Here is an 18709-nt window from a genome sequence, read left to right as displayed (position 1 = left end):
AAGCTTCTGTTAGGAACTAATCATCACCTGACTTTGTAAGCTTGTTTCCATCTTTAAAAACAAAACAAAACAAAAAACTCATGTCAGAAGGAGACCTATGCCCTGGGCCCAGAACAGTCGAGGGTGGTGGGTACGATCTCCCTGAGGATTTGTTATGTACTGGGGAACCGAAAGACCCCCTTAGTGTCAAGAGCCCTGTGCCGTAAACTCCAACCTTCTTGCTGGGTTGGGCCATGAAACAGGCTTTGTGACTTCTAGTAAAGCTTCTGTAAGTCTTCACAAAGCCCCTCATTTTTCTGTCCCTTTGCTAGTGAGAAACCGTAAACATCACACATAGGTATCTGGCACCATTTTCCCCCCCAGCAGTTAGGACCTAGGAGGCAGCTGTGAGTAACAGGGAGTTTGTGGTCTCAGAAACTGCCTGCATACGGGTCTGTCCTGTTGTGCCCTGAGGCTTTTTCTCTGCCCTGGAAACAGTGTCCCAATGGAGTAATGCTTGACCTGTTGGTTACTCAGTTTTCCAAGATAATTTAATTTGAATAAAAGAATCAGCTGCCACCATCCCTCTCCCCAAAAAAGAACAGAAAAGTTTACTATTGATACAGATGTGGGCAGGCCTGAGTGACAGGTCACACTGTCACACTGTCGTCTCACAAAAGACAGATGATGTTATTAGTAGGGTGGTCAGAGGGAAGACATGATTAGGCCTGTTCTACAAGTTTTATTTTCAAAATGGAGCATGGTCCTGAGCTTTGATGTAATTTATAGATGACAGATGGATTCTCTTCTGTGGTATTTGTGTTCCGTCCATTGCTACATGCCACACATCCTCTGCAGAACACTGTCACGAGTAAGGAACCACGGGAAAGACAGCATCTCACTGTGAAATGGGTTTGCAGCTGCTTTAACCAGGCCTCACAGTCGCTTTCCCATGTTCTTCTGAACACTTTGAGTAGAATAGCTTTCAACTCGAGACTAATATAAATTGTTTCTTTTCTGTTTAGTTCTCCAAATGACAAGAAGTCTTTCTGCTCAATTGAAGGGGAATGGAATGGTATCATGTACGCAAAGTATGCAACAGGGGTAAGAACTGTATTTGCCATTTATCTAAGCTTCACTGTATGTAGCCTGCCCCTTGTGCTTGTTCCTTCATCTTGACCTTTAACCAAGAACACTTGGCATCTGTTCTGGGTGAGCCTTACCTCCCTCCCTCCTCACTTTCCGACAGTGCAGAATGGTCTTTATTTTTTTCTGTTCTCAAAACACTTAATAATTTGAAGCAGTGCTTGGCAGTCACCTGGTAAATGCTCAGTCTGTTGTCAGAAGGTTTGTAAGATGAAATGTGCTTAGTTGGGGTTACTATTGCGGTGATGAAACACCATGACCAGAAGCAACTTGGGGAGGAAATGGTTTATTTCACTCAATTTCATGTAACAGTTCATCATTTAAGGAAGTGAGCACAGGAACTTAAGCAGGTCAGGAACCTGAAGGCAGGAGCTTATGCAGCGGCCATTGAGGAGTGCTGTTTACTGGCTTGTTCCTCATGCTTGCCTAGCCTGCCTTCTTAGAGAACCCAGGACCACCAGACTAGGGATGGCACCACCTACCGTAGGCTGGGCCCTCTTCCCTTGATGACTAATTAAGAACATGTCATAGGACTTGCCTACAGCCCAATCATATGGAGGCAGTTTTTCATTTGGGGCTCCCTCCTCTCAGATCACTCTAGCCTGTGTTAAGTTGACATAAAAGTAGCCAGTACGGAGTGCTAAACTAATTTGTGTTTTAGGTACTCAGGTTTATGATTAATTCATAGACTGGCTTTGCATCAGATATATAGGATAGTCCTGCCATGAAGGAACTTGGATTTAATGCACTCAGTGTTTCTACTAAGCCAGGTGTATAGATTAGCAGGGAGAGCTGGTGAACTGGAGTTTAGAGAGAATCTGCAACCTGTCTTCAGAGGCCACTTACCATGAAGATTACCTGATAGAGGTGGTGTAGCTCCAAGAGGTATCTCTAACATGTAGTGAATGCGCAGCCATGCTGAATGTGTCTGTTGAATTGAGCCACTAAACTTCCAAGAATTATTTTAGACTTAGGTTGCATATGAAACTCACTGTGCTGAGATATATGGGATTCGTGTGTTAAAGTCTCCTGGCAAGTTGACTCTGTAGTAACACTGAATAATAAAGCATCATTCTACCTCTTCCTGTCTAGGAAAATACCATCTTTGTAGATACCAAGAAGCTGCCTATAATCAAGAAAAAAGTGAGGAAGTTGGAAGATCAGAACGAGTATGAGTCCCGCTGGTAAGGAGTCATAACTAGAGCAGCTGCCATGGTGCTTCCTGCTTGCCTAGGCCCGGGTCCAGGTGGGTCTGGGAGAGAGCATTATAAAACAGTGCAGACTGAGCTCCAGTGCCTGGGCCCTTTGTCAGTTCTCACACTTAAGAGCTTTGTAACTACAGCTAAGTTTGCTGACAGAATTCTGCTTCTCCCCACAGTTGAAATAGCAGTGACATGAAGAATCCACTTCTTGTGCCCTTAAGTCCCTGCAGTTGACCTCTTGACCCTTTTGAGATCACATTCTTAATCTGAGCTTTTCTGGAATGAAAATGATCAGACCCCTTCATTTAACCCTTTCAGTTTATAGTAAGAAATAAACAGACTCCCTAGAGTTGTCCAGAGAACCAGAGAGGCAGTCGGAGGCAAACACCTAAGTCTTAGCTATCAAGCCAAGTCAAGCTGCCTGTCCCCTACTTCTTTGTTGACAGTTACTGCTCTGGTACTGTTAGCAGCTTAAGGAGGTCTAGTCTACATTGTGGCGCTCAGCAGCTGTCGGAAGGCTGTAGGCTTGCATTCTCCGGCTCACAGGCTCCTTCCATCTCTTTAGCCTTTGGAAGGATGTCACTTTCAATTTAAAGATCAGGGACATTGACGCAGCAACTGAAGCAAAGCACAGACTTGAAGAAAGACAAAGAGCAGAAGCCCGAGAAAGGAAGGAGAAGGAAATTCAGTGGGAGACGAGGGTAAGTCCTGGTCCTGTTTCCTCTGGGGCCTCTTGAGAGTAACTTGTTCATTTCCATGAACCTTCAGAGTTCCCTGGTCCCTACCTGACACTCACTGCAGTGGGTGGGAACGGCATGGCATGGAATGAACATGTGCACTAACTGAATCCTCTCTTCTTTTGTAGCTCTTCCACGAAGATGGAGAATGCTGGGTTTATGACGAACCATTACTGAAGCGTCTTGGTGCTGTCAAACATTAGGCTGGCAACTCGGTTCACGCCTGGGGACCAGGGCAGTAGGCGTAGCTAAGCAACAGTCGATCTTCCTTCAAGAGAACCTGTCACTTCCTTTCTTATTGCAGTGGTTCCTATCTCAGGGATACTGGACTTGACGACACAGATGAACAATTAAAGTGGAAAACGCTTCCCTTTTCTCCTCTGTGGCAGTTACAATTCTGACTTCAGTCCTGAGAAAAACTTCAGGTTTTGAAACAAGATGTCTCTTCCTTTTCTAGATCCCATGCGTTGAAAAACATTTACACACAGACCTGGGTCTTAGTGCCCTGTCCTCTAAGAATTCTGCTCTTCGGGCATATAATCTTTGTCTCCTAGTTCATTTAATCTTGGGTTCTAGATATACACACACAAATACACTTGACAGTTTTTCCACAAGTACACCCACCTGTAAATACTGTTTCCTCAGAGTTGTTTTAGGAAATTAGAGCAATGTACGAAAATCAAGTGTTAGGAAATTTCATGGTTTCACCTATAACCTTTATTTTAGAACTATTAAATTGTATCTAAACCTGGATTAGTATAATTATATGCAGTGCTTAAGGCTTCATAAAATAATTTTCCAACCTTTTTAAAAATGTTTCTTTCATTGTTTATAAACCAATTTGGCAACCTCGGACCGAGCTTCGCCCCAGGACTCCAGCCCTCCCCCTCCCCCAACTGTAGCACATGTAGCTCAGCCTGAAATACCTTCCTGCCTTACAGGGCCAAGGAGCACACTATTTTCCTCCTCCCCCACCCCAAAAAAGCCACAGCAGATGGCTTGATCTGAAGGGAAATACAGAACTATGTTTATTTAAAAATACATTAAAAAACAAAACAGGGCAGTTTGGTGCTATAACAAATTAGTTACATGTAGGCACACAAGAACTGGGTTCTCCTCAGAGGACACAGGCCAGGCAAGCTGCTGACGTAAGTGTCTGGGTCACACTTGGCTACTAGCTCATTACCATCCAGTGCAGTAACCCTGGGTTAGTCTTGCAGAGGAGAGAAAAGTAAATCAAATCCTAGGTTGCCATCGCAAAATCCAACAGAAGCCCTAAGGCAGTAGTGTAACTCCATAAAATTCACACACGTTTTAAATACATGTTGCTTCAGGCCAATGAGATTGCAGTTTATTTGACTATTTTGTGGTAGGGGAAGAGGCTGAGTGTTGATGTGAAGGCCCTGATGTCAGTAATGGGGATGGTAGAATCTGCCAGGAGAGGAGAGGTTGGCAGGTAGGTCAGCTGCATCCCTTCACGAGAATTGGAGTCCTCACCAAAAGGGGCACCATCTTCTTCCAGTTCATACTTCCCATATCCGACAACCTGGAAGAGGCCAAAGACTCGGGTGTGATGTTTGCCAGCTCGATGTCAGCGACTGCAAATGGTTGGGCATACTCACATGGACACTGAGCATTTTACTTCCAGGACCTCTGTGAGCCTTGAACCAGCTGACCAGGTCTGACTTTGAGAAACCCTTCAGTGCTTCAATCTTGAGAGAAGGAAACAGGTGTAAGAGCATCGTCCTTGGTAGACATCGGTCCCCACTCCTCAGCACCCAAGTTTCTCTTATGGAGCTTGTCTCGGGCTGCCCCACCCTTCCACAAAAGGACAGAGATCCTCAGGGACTGGGTCTTTGTACCAGGGTACTAGCAGCTGTCTACATTAGCAAAGGTGTGACTACAGCTGGGGACTGCAGCCAGAGCTAGAAACCCAGTCTTTCTCGCGTCTCACGGGGCCCTCACACTCGGGAACTGGTACGATGGTTCAGCTGGCTCACAATGTGATAGGCAGTGCATCCAGTTGCCTGGACGAGAGGACCAAAGTGCTTTTGTGATGGTTTGAATAATTTCAGCTAGAAGTTCCCAAAAGACCTGAAGGAATTCCATGTTCATAAAAATATAAACTATATATTCTTCGGTAGAAACCCATAATTACCCCCATAAAATCTCATGATAAACCTCAAAGCAGAGATGCTCTGGCTGCACCTGGTTCATGTACAGAGAGGTAAAGGTTAGCATCTTACAGGGAAACTCCAATGACTGACAACTAAAGATTTAATTCCCTCACACAATACTGTTTATATGCTGTACGTAATACTCAATGTACAGTCAAGGGCCTTTCCCAAAAGTCCCTCAGGGCTGTCCTGGTCTGAAAAATTATTACCTCATGGGCAAGGCGGTCAAAGAGATACTGCTGTGTCACCACTTCATTCCAGTTCCTGTCCACCTCCTCCCCAAGGTGGGTGTCCTCACACTCTTTCAACTTGATCAGAGCTGTGACCTGTCAGCCATGACATCACACCCATTCAGAACAAACTTGGCTTGTGATAGACATGCCCAGCATGCAGGCATGGTAGTGAGCAGCTCTGGTATCCTCAAGGCTTACAAAGACTGGGCAACAGTCACCTGAGTATTGAATGCATCTTCAGTGAGGTTCTCAATCTTCTCCTCAAAGCTGGAAAGAAATTCTTCTATCTTCTTGTCAACAGTTTCAGAGCTGAAACAATTTGGGTAGAAGCCAAAGTAATTCAGGCTCATTCGCATAAAGGCTGAAAGTTTTCTACCCCAAGCCAGGAAAGCAAAGAAAACAAGGAAAAACTCCTGTTCCTCTCATCTACAGCCTCATTTTCTGGTACCACAGTGACGAAATGATAGCCAGCAGGGCCATGCCACAGCTGAAACTGTCAAGGCCTTATACCTCAGGCTCAGAGTGTTTGTGGGGGTTTTTTTTGGGGGGAAGGGTGTTAAGATTTGTGTGTGTGTGTATGTATCTGTCGCTCACATGTGTACCTGTGCCCACAGAGGTCAAAAGAACACATTGGGTTCCCTGAAATTGGAGTTACAGACAGTTTTGAGCCACCATGTGGGGGATGGGAATCAAATCCTAGTCCTCTCCAAGAACAAGTACTCCTAACCATCTGGTGGTTTTCGGGTTTAAGACAGTCATGTAGCCGGGGCTGGCCTTGATTACAAGAGGATGCTATCATTCCTAGCTTTCCGTGGTGCTAAGAGTCAAACCCAGGGCTTTGTGTATTCAGTGACCAGCCACATCATCAGTCTAGTCTCCCTGAAAACAAACATTAGTGAGCCCTGCAGTGACCTGTAGGATTTGAACCACACCCTATGGAACCAGTAAAGCCTCTGATTAGTCCTAGATGGTCTGTCCATTATCCACCCACCCCTTTCAACTAAAGCAGACCATGCTTAGCCACAGTTGTACAAGATTCAGGGTCCCACCCCTACCCCCATATCTAGAATAGGGCATACACATTTACTCTCTTACTTGTACTTGGTTGCCTGAGTCCCAACAGTTACAGAGAATCCTAGAATCCCAGATGTGTTCCTACAGGTCGGGTAGACATGGTACCTGAAAAAGACAGAGAAGTTAGAGGAGTTCACTTGGTCACTTAGTTCTTGTCCAGAGAAGCACTGAGCATGGGGTAACGGGCTTCTGCCCTTTTGGAAGTCCCAAAAGGAACATAAGCATGTGTACAGCTGCTGTAGGCTCAAGTGAAGGTACCCACTCTGATGCTGAACTGGGTACAACTCACTTTTCTGGCTTATCTAGACGCCTGAACAAACTGAAAAACTTAACATACAAACTGCAGAGTAAGGTATAGGGGCCAGAGTAGACTGGCAAGTTGTCTGCAAGGGAGCTCCAGGCCCTCAAGTGCTCTTGCCAGCAGACTTACCCAAGGGTCTGCTTGGTTCGAAGGAAGTCAAAGCAGGGCTCTTCCATGTGCATCTGTAATTCAACATACTTTCCATCAGCCAAACTTCCAGAAGAGAAACCTCAATTTTTCACTCCAAGGCGATATATATCTATATAAATACATCACATCCAAAATCCTCCCATACAGGCCTAAATGGTCTAAGTCCCTGACTGCTCATATGAGAATAAATGACCACCTGACCTTCCAATTACAAGTTTCTGACTACCCCAGGTCCACAGCCCTTAGCCATGAAGGTTGGCCTCAAGGTAGGTAGACCAGAACTCCTGAATACCACTTCCATGCACTTACCACGAGCAGCTCCATAAGAGTGTACTCTCTTAGACTCCTGGCACCTGACTGAAGGGAAAACTCGATCAGACAAGCAATGGCTTACGATTACAAGCAAGGGTTTAACAATCTTGGCAACCACTTTCTTAGGTTTCACTCCCTAGCTTCTTGCCCCAACAATCCTGTTTCCTATGCCTTCCTTCCCACGAGCCTGAGAACAGGAATAGTGCTGGGACACCTGTATTGTTGGCATTCGTGTAGACTTCCAAGTAGACATGGGTGAAGACAACAACACTTAGCCTGACAGCTCCTGCCTGCAAGGCTCAGGATACACTGTAAAATAAGTACGTAGTTCAAGGCCCCAAGGAGCAGGAAATGGTGAGTGATTGTGGAGGATCTGAATCTGTTTCTCACTTGAATAGTAACTTCTGCAGTCAAACACATAGACACAAACCAAGTACTATGAAGGTACCTAAGAAGTCTGGAGAATAGCAGACTAACTCAGAATAAAAGAATGGATGGAGGCCAAACAAGGATGTTGCTAGTACATACTGGAGTAGGTCTCCTGCAGGCTTCTCTGACACATTCACTCCTCATCTTTCCTATTTTACCAGAGGAAGAGGATAGAGAGATTAACAAGCACCAAGAAGTCCTGTTTGCCTTTAAGAGGGCCACCACATAAGCAGTCAAGTGTGTTCTGGGAGGAGGGAAAGAGCTTCCTAAAGGAAGCAGTCAGTATGGCATGACCATGGCATCAGGCAGATGCATTTGCTTCTGACAACCAGGACAATGTCACAGTAAGAAAAGGCATGGAGAGGAGGAATGACTGGAGAAAGAGCACAGATGGTGAGTGCTTGCCCTATAAGCACAAGGACCTGAGTTCACTCCTCAGAATACACATTTAAGAAATGCTGGCGTTGGGCCTAGGATTAATTCCCAGCACCCAAATGGTGGCTCACAACCATCTGTAACTCCAGTTCCAAGAATCCAACACCCTTTTCTGGCCTCTGCAGGTACCAGGCATTCGTGTGGTACACAGACATATGTGCAGGCAAAACACTCATAAAATAAAAATAATTCTTTTGAAAAAATTCTCAACATGGTGGCATGTACTTGTAATCCTTCGGCTCACTGGCCACTAGCCTTGCGTGCTTGGTGCACTCCAAGCCAGTGCGGGACCTTTGTCTCAATGTTTTTAAAGGAAGAGGTAAGGGAATGACCTGAGGAATGATCCCCAAGGCTGGCCTCTGACCTACTTCCACATGCTCCTGTAGAAACCTATACATACAATAGAGGGGAAAGACTCAGGCCCAGGCTACCAAAGTCTCCACCCCCCACCCCGCCCCCTCCACCACACACACAAAGGAGATCTGAGTCCCAGAGAACAAAGAACTCTGCCCTGGATTTACCATCCCACCAAATGCAGGTGAGGACTTTTTCTCATCTGGCAGTCATTCTGTTTGTTCTGCCGATTGCTTAGCTAGGTAGGTTTATTTCATCTCTTTCCAAGTTGTCCTTTAAAAATATCTTCTTATTGCTTGGGTTCTGTTAGGGACTATGTAGGAATTTCCATCACATTTTATTATGTGTTCTACATTACCAACTGGTTGATTAATAAAACAATACTCAATGTGATGTATTTTAAAAAGAGGAGGCCCATTTTACTGACAGTTTTTAAATGCAGAAACTCCAGGGGGGCAAATGGCCTGGAGTTTAATGCAACAAAAGGAAGGGCCTTTAAGGCCACTGAGTGAACTCATGCCTAGGTACTGCAGACGTGCTGTGCAATGGGGCCAACTCACCTGGTAGTACACAGTGACTTCAGAGTTGGCATCGCCTTTATTCAGAGCTCTGACTTTGCATAAGTGGTGGCCGCTTGGCAGCTCCACCACCTGGAACTGCACAGGCATCCCCTGCTCCAGGGGCATGAAGTTCAGCTTGCTGCAAAAGAGTCAGCGTGGGTCACAGAAGCAGACCTTATGCTCTCCCGCAACCCCAAACTGAAGAAGGCAGGTTTCTCCTCCCTTCTGAACTGCTCTGTTTACATCAGGCTCAAGAAACCAAGCAGAGGGAGGAGCTGAAAGAGCTGTGAAACAGTCAGCTGAGCTACAGTGTAATGCTTCTTCCTGGGACGAGCACTAAACCTCAGAGGAAACAAACCAATACTTACTCAACAACGTATTTCAGGAAATCCATAGACTCCTGAAAGGTAAAAGAGAATAATTCCAATTTTCTAATTCCCTGCAGCACTTAGGGCAGACAGCATTAGGAAAGCAGAGAGTCTGTCACCTAATCCCTGGACAAGCTGTTATGTTCATCAAATACTGTGTGACTCAAGCTGCCCCTCTGCCTAGTGTGTTTACATTTTAACAGCTCCCCGTTTCACACTGGTTTCCCTAGCTAGGCCATACTTATGGCCAGGGCTGTATTTTGGAAGTCTGGGCAGCTGACACATCTGCCATGGTAGAGTAAGCAATAGGATAGCACTTGACTGACTGAGTACATCCCTTCTGTTCCTCCCGAGACCTGGTTTGCCTATACAATGCTAAGTGAACTCAACTCTGTGAAGTGTTTCTCTGCAGCTATTTCATGACACCAAATCCTCAGCCCAAACCCCTGCCTGGCCCTCCCACTGTGTCAGACAGACAACTAGCTAGTCCTACTTTTCTAGCTATTGAGACTTGGAAGGTCTTTCTGTTGGCAGGGTGGAAACCAAGGCTGTTTTGGAAGATAAAACCAGAAAGAAGGGGAAGAACAGAAGCCACAGTTCTACGAGTGACCATTTTTATATTCTGCAAAAGACCACTACAGTTCAGGTCCCTCTCCCCAGGGAGTTTGGGCATCTTCTCCCCAGTTGTCTCCTAAGCGCTTTTCATTTATTTCATTCTTTTCAGGCTTCATCATTTTCATATAACATAGTTTATCACTTAACAAAGTGTACAGTTCTTAATTCCAGGACAATTTTTAATCCTCAGGAGGCAGAGGCAGGCAGATCTCTGTGAGTTCAAGGCCAGCCTCTGTGAGTTCAAGGCCAGCCTGCCCTACAGAGCGAATTACAGGCAGCTAGGGCTATATAGTGAAACCCTGTCTTGAAAAACCAAATAAATATATACACACACACACACACACACACACACACACACACACACACACATATATATATATATATATATATATACATGTACATATATAATGTGTATGTATGTGTATGCACACACACAAATTCGGTTAACTATAGTCACACTTGGGAAACATATTTTCATTAAACACCTCCCTTCTTCCTCCCTCCCAGCCCCACTGGACCCTGGAAATGAGCATTCCACCTTTTTTGTCCATCCTACTACTTAGATACTTCAAAAATAAGTGGATATTTCACTGCTTATCACTTAGCTTGACCAAGCTCAGCATGCAGGTTCTGGCTGTGCATGTATGTACACATACTTTATCATTCTCCTCTTCCTATTTTAATCTCTACATTATGGTTTTCTCATATGGTCTTCAGCAAATTTAACCAAAACAAAATTAATAACAAACCCCTTTCACTCAATCATAAACAGTCTTCTTCATATGACCTGGCCTGGCATCAGAGGTCAGGAACTCCTACCAGAATTTGCCGATGCTAGCCCAATAAAACCTTTAGAACAATGTAATTCCATAGGCCCCGCCTACCGTAAGAGCACCTCACTCACCGTGCTGGTGACATTCCCTTGTACCAGGCCTTCAACAAAGAGCTGGGATTTAAAATCCTTGACAAAGTTCAGCAGCGAATCAAGGGAAAGGCCATCCATCAAAGCCTGGTACTTGTCAATCATAGACCAGCGGGAATATTCCAGGATTAAAAGCCTCACATCTCTGTACAAAGGACATTTAAAAACAAATGTTCCAAGAAATCTTCAGAAAAATGTTAGGTCAAGATTCTATAGAAGACAAGTGATTCCCATCATAATGTATGAAGGAGAAAAATGCCAAAATAGCCAAAATAGCAATTAAACTGCATACAAAGTTTTAAATGGGTTTATCCACCAATACAATGCACCTTCCTGTCTCAGGTATAGAGTGAAATATTTCATGTAAGTTGCTAAGTAAGTCAAATTTAACTAATTGCACACCAATTTTTAATTATTGTTGTTTTGTTAGAAGTCTCATTAATGTGTAATTCTAGCTAGTCCTAAAGTGTATATGATTGCAGTGGCCTTAGTTCACGATCAGACTAACTTCACTCCCCATCTCCAAACTGTCCCCATAATAGCTACTGGATTTCTCGAGTTCTTAATGTCTGTGATTCAATTTCCTTGTCACTTATAAAACAGCAGGACCTGTGTTTAAGGTCAGGCTGTTGGATGACCATTTACAGACACCCAAGCAATGAAGTCCTGAAGGGACTTAAAGCCACGTAGACAAAGGGCTGTGTCTACTCACAGAAGCCTTCTCTGACTTTCCCACAGAGTTCTTCTATCAGCTAAAGAGGAGTGCCCCAAGGCACCTTTCTCTGATTCACATCAAGATACTCATGCAGGTTGCAATTAGCCAGGGGATCCATGTCCCAAAGGGTTTACACTTTTGCTCAGGTGTTCAGCTCCCTTCTGCACTCTTCTCAATAGAGGAGGTTAAAAGGTACTGACATGGTGAGCAATTCAATTCAGCAACTCATCCACCGCCTCCTACGAAGTCAAGCGTTTTCAGGCATATTCCACGTGTACCTACTTGGCCAGAGTCTCAGGCTTGATGAGGATATTGAAGTAGGTCTTCTTCAGCTGCTCCGTTATCATTGTGAAGACAGCGGGTGTGGAACTGAACTCCGCCAGGTAGTCGATAATGAGCTGAAAGAGCAGCTAAAAGAGACAGCACTTTAAGCAGCAAAGCATGGAAAACACTCAACTTCAAGGAGGAAAGCTTTTCCTCAGTAGCACCAGGGCCAGGGAGGAAAAGGTACTGCAGGGGACCCAAGAGAAGTCCTCAGGACTCAGTCCCCGGAGGCCAAAGCTGTGACATTCCTCGAAGCCGAAGCAATATGCCTTCAGTTTTCATCGTTCTCCTTCCAAACTATTTTTAAAATGTGCCTTTAATTGAAAGGGTATTATATTTGCACATAAATTTTGGAAGCAGTGATAACTGTTTAATATTGAATTGTCTTATCCAAGTCAGACATGGTGGCGCACGCCTTTAATCTCAGCACTTGGGAGGAAGAGGCAGGTGGATCTCTGTGAGTTCAAGGCCAGCCTGGTCTACAGAGCATGTTCTAGGATAGCCAGGGATACATAGTAAGACCCTATCACAAAAAAACAAAGCAAACAAAAATTGTCTTATCCAGAAATGTGAAGTTTTATGATTTTCTTTAGCTAGAACTTAAACTTTTTCCGTTTCCTAGGCATTTTTCCCCCCAACATGTAACTCAAATACTTGTTTCCAATCATTTCTAAAGGGCAGTAACTGCTTCGGAGGGAAAAGCCTACTGGATCAGCCACCACAGTTGTGTCGTCAACCTCCTCACACTAAGCAGCTCTGTCATCAGGAACGTAGCCAAAGTGCATTATTTATTGTACAATGTTCTTATATTCAATTTTCAATTTTTTTTTTGTTTTTTTTTTGTTTTGTTTTGTTTTTCGAGACAGGGTTTCTCTGTGTAGCTTTGCGCCTTTCCTGGAACTCCCTCTGTAGCCCAGGCTGGCCTCGAACTCACAGAGATCCGCCTGCCTCTGCCTCCTGAGTGCTGGGATTAAAGGCGTGCGCCACCACTGTCCGGCCCAATTTTCAATTTTTTTTTTAGGAAGTTTGCACCTATATTCTGTAAATAAAATCAGTCTTTAGTTTTCTACACATAAATATATATTATTCTTAAGTATTAAGGTGAGGTATACCTCAAAAAAATAGAGAACACCAATTTTCTAAGATTTGTATTTTAAACAGCTTTCTAAGCTTATTTCCCAAACGACATCCACTGTATTCTGGGATTTAATCTGTTTGAATCTTAAAGCTACACCTGAAGGTGGACAAAAGTAAGTGACTCCATAGTGCCTCCTGCTGGTCAGACAGAAGCAAAGGTGTAAAGGGAAGAATTAGAGTTTTGTCAGCATCGGGCCGGATTCTGCCAGGTTCTTTCTGTGTGACCTTTCTTATATGAACCCAATTCCCAGAATATTAATGTCCTTCCTTAAATCTGTTATTGCTCTTTTGTGAGACTTTACCTCAGACCAAACCTAAATGCCAGTGTGGGCTTCAGAAAAACAGAGAGCAAACAGAAGTGAGATCAGACCTAAAGTGGAGGTGTTTCCTATGCACTGTCAGTTATATATTAATGTCTTATTAATAGATATACATATATATAATGTATATATTTACAAATTTCTTGGGGCTAGACTGGGCGGTGGTGGCACACACCTTTAATGCTAGCACTCGGGAGACAGAGGCAGGCGGATCTCTGTGAGTTCGAGGCCAGCCTGGTCTACAGAGTGAGTTCCAGGACAGGCTCCAAAAGTTACACAGAGGAACACTGTCTAAAAAAAAAATTCTTGGGGCTGGGGAGATAGCTCAGTCAGTAAAGTGCCACACAATCCTGAGGACCTGAGTTCCCCCCAGCATCCATGTCAGAAAAAGCCAGGCACCACAGCACCCCGAGATGGAGGATCCTTAGATTGAGAAGCCCCAGATTCAGGGATAGGCCTGTTCTAGTCTGCTTCTCTGTTGCTGTCATAAAACACTGACCAAAACCAGCTTACAGAGGACAGGGTTTATTTAGCTTACATTTCCACATCACAGTGATCACCGAGGGAAGCCAGGGCAAGAACCTTGCTATGTATGTTCAAAGTTAGAGCAGGTGTCATATGCAAGGAAGACCTAGGACACCGCCCACCGGGAAGCCCTCCTATCAAAGACCACATTTGGGCCTCTGCTTAGTGCTCTGGGGCAACAAAGATAAATATGGGATTTCAAAGCTCCTCTGAGAAAAACAGAGCTCGTATACTTACAGGTAGTTTGTGGTTGAATCCTTTCACTCGAATAATTAAACCATGTTCTCCAGCTACCAGTTTATACTCCAGCTGTGCCACGTCCGCTTCATAAGCTGGTTCAGCAAGGTTATGAGTAAGAATATTGACGAAGATGTCAAAGAGGACAACACTGGAAAGTACAAAATGTAACTAGCATCATTAACTGGCAGAAAAGACAGGAATACATAGACTTGTTTCTATCAGAGGAAGAACCTTCACCTTTAATAAGGTGTTCCTTCCTTCTCTAGAACACACAACCCATGAGGTGTGAAAGGAAGCCTAGCTTACTCAGGACTCAGCTTCACAGGTCTATCATAGGACTACTTCAGTAGCTCCCCCAGTCTTTTCACGTCAGATACACACAGAAAATGACAACGGGCACACACACAATGAGGGAATGATCCAGCATCTGAAGCAACCAGCCCCAACTAGCCATCAACCCTGGTACCAATCAGGCTTAGGATTTCCAACTTGTAAATTTAAAATATGAGGAAAGGGAGAACAGTAACACATGGGGGTGTGGGGTGGGTAGTAGGAATGCTCACCATTTAAGGCTGGATTTTCTAATTAAGAGGCAAAGAAAAAGAAATGCAGCCAGGTGGTAGTGGCATGCACCTTTAATCCCCGGGCTCAGGAGGCAGAGGCAGGCGGATCTCTGAGTTCAAGGCCAGCCTGGTCTACAGAGCAAGTCTCCAAGACAAGGTTCCAAAGCTACACAGAGAAACCCTATCTCAAATCAAGAAAACAAAGAAAAAGAAGCGCACTAACGTTTTCTAAGCCTTTCCTATGACTCACTTTTAGGCCCTCTGATCTCCCACAGTGCAGCTATCTATATAAATACATGAATAATGTGTTTTAAAAAACCCAAGGTATAATTAAAAGTCTGGAAGTTGGGGTTGGAGAGATGGTTCAGCAGTTAAAAGCTCTTGCTGATAACCTGAGTTCAATTCCCAGCACCCACAACAGACAATTCACAACAGCTTATAATTCTAGCTCAAGGGGATCCAATGCCCTCTCCTGGCCTGTTCTGGAACCTTCACCCACATGCAGCAGCAGCAGCACCCCACCCCACCCCTAGTCTGTGTCTCTCTCTCTCTCTCTCTCTCTCTCTCTCTCTCTCTCTCTCTCTCTGTCTCTCTCTCTGTCTCTCTCTCTCTCTCTCTCTCTCTCACACACACACACACACACACACAATTTAAAACAAAATAAATTCTAAAACCCTGCAAGTCTTTAGGTACTAGACCAACAGAAAGTCAGTCAGTCTTCCCTGTGGACAGGGAGCCAGCACCTGGATGGCTCTATTCCTAGTTCAGAGTGAGGGCTGGACTTTAGGGCCTTCCCCAATGCAGTCGTTCTGTGATTTGCTTACAAGCTATTCTAACTTGTTCAGAGCACAGAGAACAAACAGAAACCATAAAACAGCCAGCACAGCTCAAGTACTGAAAGAGAAAGTAACCAACTGTTCAGACTGAAAGAAAACTGCTTTCCAACAGTTACATAAAACGCTCAGTGTGCTGGCTCTGAGGAAACACTTCTCAGAAGAGTCTGCCTCCATGGTACTGATCTCTTCTTCGTTACAGCCGATTCTTCAGCTCCGGCTAACCAGACACCACAGATTCTTAATGTGAAATATCACACAAAAGGCCCCATGGAGTCTTGGCTTCCCTTTGAAACTTCACAAGGCAGGCTTCATCATCTGCATCACGCTCAGCATTATCCTCCAAGGTCCCAGAACAGCTCATCAAGCTCTGAACACTCCAGGGCTGCTCTAGCCCACAGTCCTTCCACAGTCCTCCCCAAAACATGGTCCAGTCTGTCACAGCAATAGTCCACTCCTGGCACTGTTCTCAGTTAGGGTTATCACTGCTGTGGTGAAACACCATGACCAACAGCAACTTGGGAAGGAAAGAGTTTATTTTGCTTACACTTCCACATCACAATCCATTGTCAAAGGAAGTTAGGATAGAAACTTAAGCAGGGCAGGAACCTGGAGGCAGAGGTCATGGAGGGGTGCTGCTTATGGCTTGATGGCTTGCTTACTCATGGCTTGCTCGGCCTGCTTTCTTATAGAACCCAGGACCACCAGCCCAAGGATGGCACTACTGACATCAACTGTCAATCAAGAAAATGTACCACAGGCTTTCCCATAGGCCAATGTGGTGGGGGCATTTTCTCAATTGAGGTTCCCTCTTCAAAAACAATTCTAGCTTGTGCAAGTTGACATAAAACTGGCCAGCATAGTCAACAGTTAAATGTTTTTTCTTTTTCTTTTCTGAGGAAAAAATAACACCACCACTACCACCACCACCAAAGCCCAAACACTCACTTCGCTGCAGACTTCTGTATCAAAGGTGAGATCAGATGGAAACGGATGTAGGCTGGAAGAAACAGACCGTGAGTAAAACAGAGAAGGCCAGAGGGCTGAAACACTTTAACACCCACTATTTCCCCAATGTGGCTCTGAAAGTCTAAACCACTAATCCTGAAAGCTTCATTACAAGTTTATTCTCTTTTATCCCTACATACTTTATTACTCTAAAAGCTTTTAAAGGGTATTTTTTACCATTCCAAATAAAGTATCATAGAAGGCATGCTTTAACCTATGGGAATATCAGACACATACAGAAAGGTCTACAAATAACCATATTTATCAGTAACTTCAGACAGGCAAAAATACGTATACAAGTCTACAAGTTAGGACATTAATCAAGCAACTTGGTATTCACAGAAGTTAGAACAACAGCTGTTTTCTAAAGAAGCTGAATAAACGGCAATTACTATTTCTAAGTTCTTATAAGCCATTCAAGAAACTCTAATGGTACAGCCTCAACTCCCCAAACCTGGGAGACTGAGGCAGGGGGTTTGCCATTTGGAGGCAGACCTGGACATACTGAGTGAGATTTTGGAGAAAGGAGGCATGGGGAGGAATGAGGAAAGAAAGGCTGTGTAAAGGACAGGACATTGGTTAAATGGCAGCCTCAGACTCCGACTCCAAGCTGCCAACACAACAACACCACAGTTTGGGCCATCATCTAAAAGATAAGGAATTTAGAGTCTGTTTAGTCCCAAACTGCACATGCTTTATGCTAGAAGCAAAGGGCAGAGATACGCAATTGGGGAAGATTCACGCTACAATTCTGGATTAGGCTTTCTATTGTATCTAGGAATAATTTTCCTCATATCTTATTCTATCTGTTTTTAAACATAATGTTCAAATAATATAATTAATCCTTTAAGATAATCAAATATCTGGTTCTAATTTCATTGTTCTGAGAAAGAAAATACTTAAAAACAATTTCTTTCTAGAATTGAAAATTTTAATTGTGTGTGTGTGTGTGTAGGTCAGAGGACAATTCTTAGAAGCTGGTTCTCTCCTCCCACCACGTAGGTCTTGGGGATCAAAAGTCAGAACATCAAGCTTGGCATCAAGTGCCTTTTAGCTGCTGAGCCATCTCAGCAGCCCTACAGCTGACTTTCTATTTCCTAGAAAGCAGATGTCTATATAGACTCCTATAAGCATAGGAGCACACTATTCATCTGTGAGTGTAAAAGAGGCCTTCAAAGGAAAAGTGATGGGGAAGGAGGTAGGCAACAGGAACAGAGAGGTTGCTATATTAGAGAAAGATCTCCTACTTCACTCCTTTAGAGGGCAGATCTTACCTTTGGGGATTTTGAATTTGTTGTCTTTCTTATACCACAGGCAACCTTGTGGAGTGTTCACAATTTTAGCAGGGTATTCAGTTTCAAGGCAATCAAAAGCCTTCAATGTAAAGTCCGTGGCTAACAACATGAACAAAAGAGTGATCATTTTTCAAATATTGGAATACAGTGTACACTTGGGCCTTACATTAGATGAAAACTGAACATGTCTAATTCCCAACAGTAGATTCTTATCTCTAGACAGACATTCAGCTTCATGCCCTTTCTCAAGTAATTGTTAACTAGAAGAAGGTGGCCTTTGGGTCAGGGTACTTGTATAACTCAATCTTTGAATGAATAGATTCTTCAATAAGTATATCTTTTGCCAACCTTAAGGACTCTGAAAGGTTACCAAACAGTTCTGTTCAAATAAACCCTAACTTGTCATTTCACATTAATGGCAAACTGTTTAGTTAACACGTTAATTAGGTAAGAGATAAGAGATAGTTAATTTAAAGAAAATGGAGAATAAAAGATGCACATAATGTATTTATTAAAAAGTATTGATGGGGCTAGAGAAATGGTTAAGAGCACTGGCTGTTCTTCCAGAAGATCAAGGTTCAATTCCTAGCATCCGTATGGTTACTCTACAGATACTGAAAATTCTTGAGCCGAACCATATGTAACTCATGTCATGTGGGTGCTGGGAACTGAACCCTGTTCCTCTGCAAGAGCAACAAGTGCTCTTAACCACTGAGTCTGCTATCTAGCCCCTTGACAGTATTTTAAAGATTCAT

The 18709-nt window shown here is 44.0% G+C and overlaps 2 protein-coding genes across 4 annotated transcripts in view; one reads left to right on the top strand and one right to left on the bottom strand.

Moving 5' to 3' along the window:
• The window catches only part of Osbpl9 (oxysterol binding protein like 9), a 145377-nt gene extending 141932 nt beyond the window's left edge, over positions 1–3445 (top strand). For all 3 annotated transcript variants that reach the window (XM_059254692.1, XM_059254690.1, XM_059254691.1), the window contains 4 exons: positions 1005–1083; positions 2218–2309; positions 2893–3028; positions 3193–3445. In XM_059254692.1, coding sequence (XP_059110675.1) covers positions 1005–1083; positions 2218–2309; positions 2893–3028; positions 3193–3267 — 382 coding nt within the window. In that variant the 3' untranslated portion in view covers positions 3268–3445. The remainder of the gene's footprint in view (positions 1–1004; positions 1084–2217; positions 2310–2892; positions 3029–3192) is intronic.
• A 948-nt stretch (positions 3446–4393) lies between these two features.
• Nrdc (nardilysin convertase) overlaps positions 4394–18709 on the bottom strand; it is a 71034-nt gene continuing 56718 nt past the window's right edge. Inside the window, exons 21-33 of the mRNA XM_059255851.1 lie at positions 17934–18053; positions 16600–16651; positions 14253–14403; positions 11992–12119; positions 10977–11139; positions 9458–9489; positions 9090–9228; positions 7309–7356; positions 6979–7031; positions 6570–6653; positions 5693–5783; positions 5451–5567; positions 4394–4776 (exon numbers count right to left, since the gene is read on the bottom strand). Coding sequence (XP_059111834.1) covers positions 4588–4776; positions 5451–5567; positions 5693–5783; positions 6570–6653; positions 6979–7031; positions 7309–7356; positions 9090–9228; positions 9458–9489; positions 10977–11139; positions 11992–12119; positions 14253–14403; positions 16600–16651; positions 17934–18053 — 1367 coding nt within the window. The 3' untranslated portion in view covers positions 4394–4587. The remainder of the gene's footprint in view (positions 4777–5450; positions 5568–5692; positions 5784–6569; positions 6654–6978; positions 7032–7308; positions 7357–9089; positions 9229–9457; positions 9490–10976; positions 11140–11991; positions 12120–14252; positions 14404–16599; positions 16652–17933; positions 18054–18709) is intronic.

The sequence above is a fragment of the Peromyscus eremicus genome, chromosome 2 (assembly GCF_949786415.1).
Source record: "Peromyscus eremicus chromosome 2, PerEre_H2_v1, whole genome shotgun sequence".
Lineage (NCBI taxonomy): Eukaryota > Metazoa > Chordata > Mammalia > Rodentia > Cricetidae > Peromyscus > Peromyscus eremicus.
This window is presented reverse-complemented; position numbering and strand designations above follow the sequence as displayed.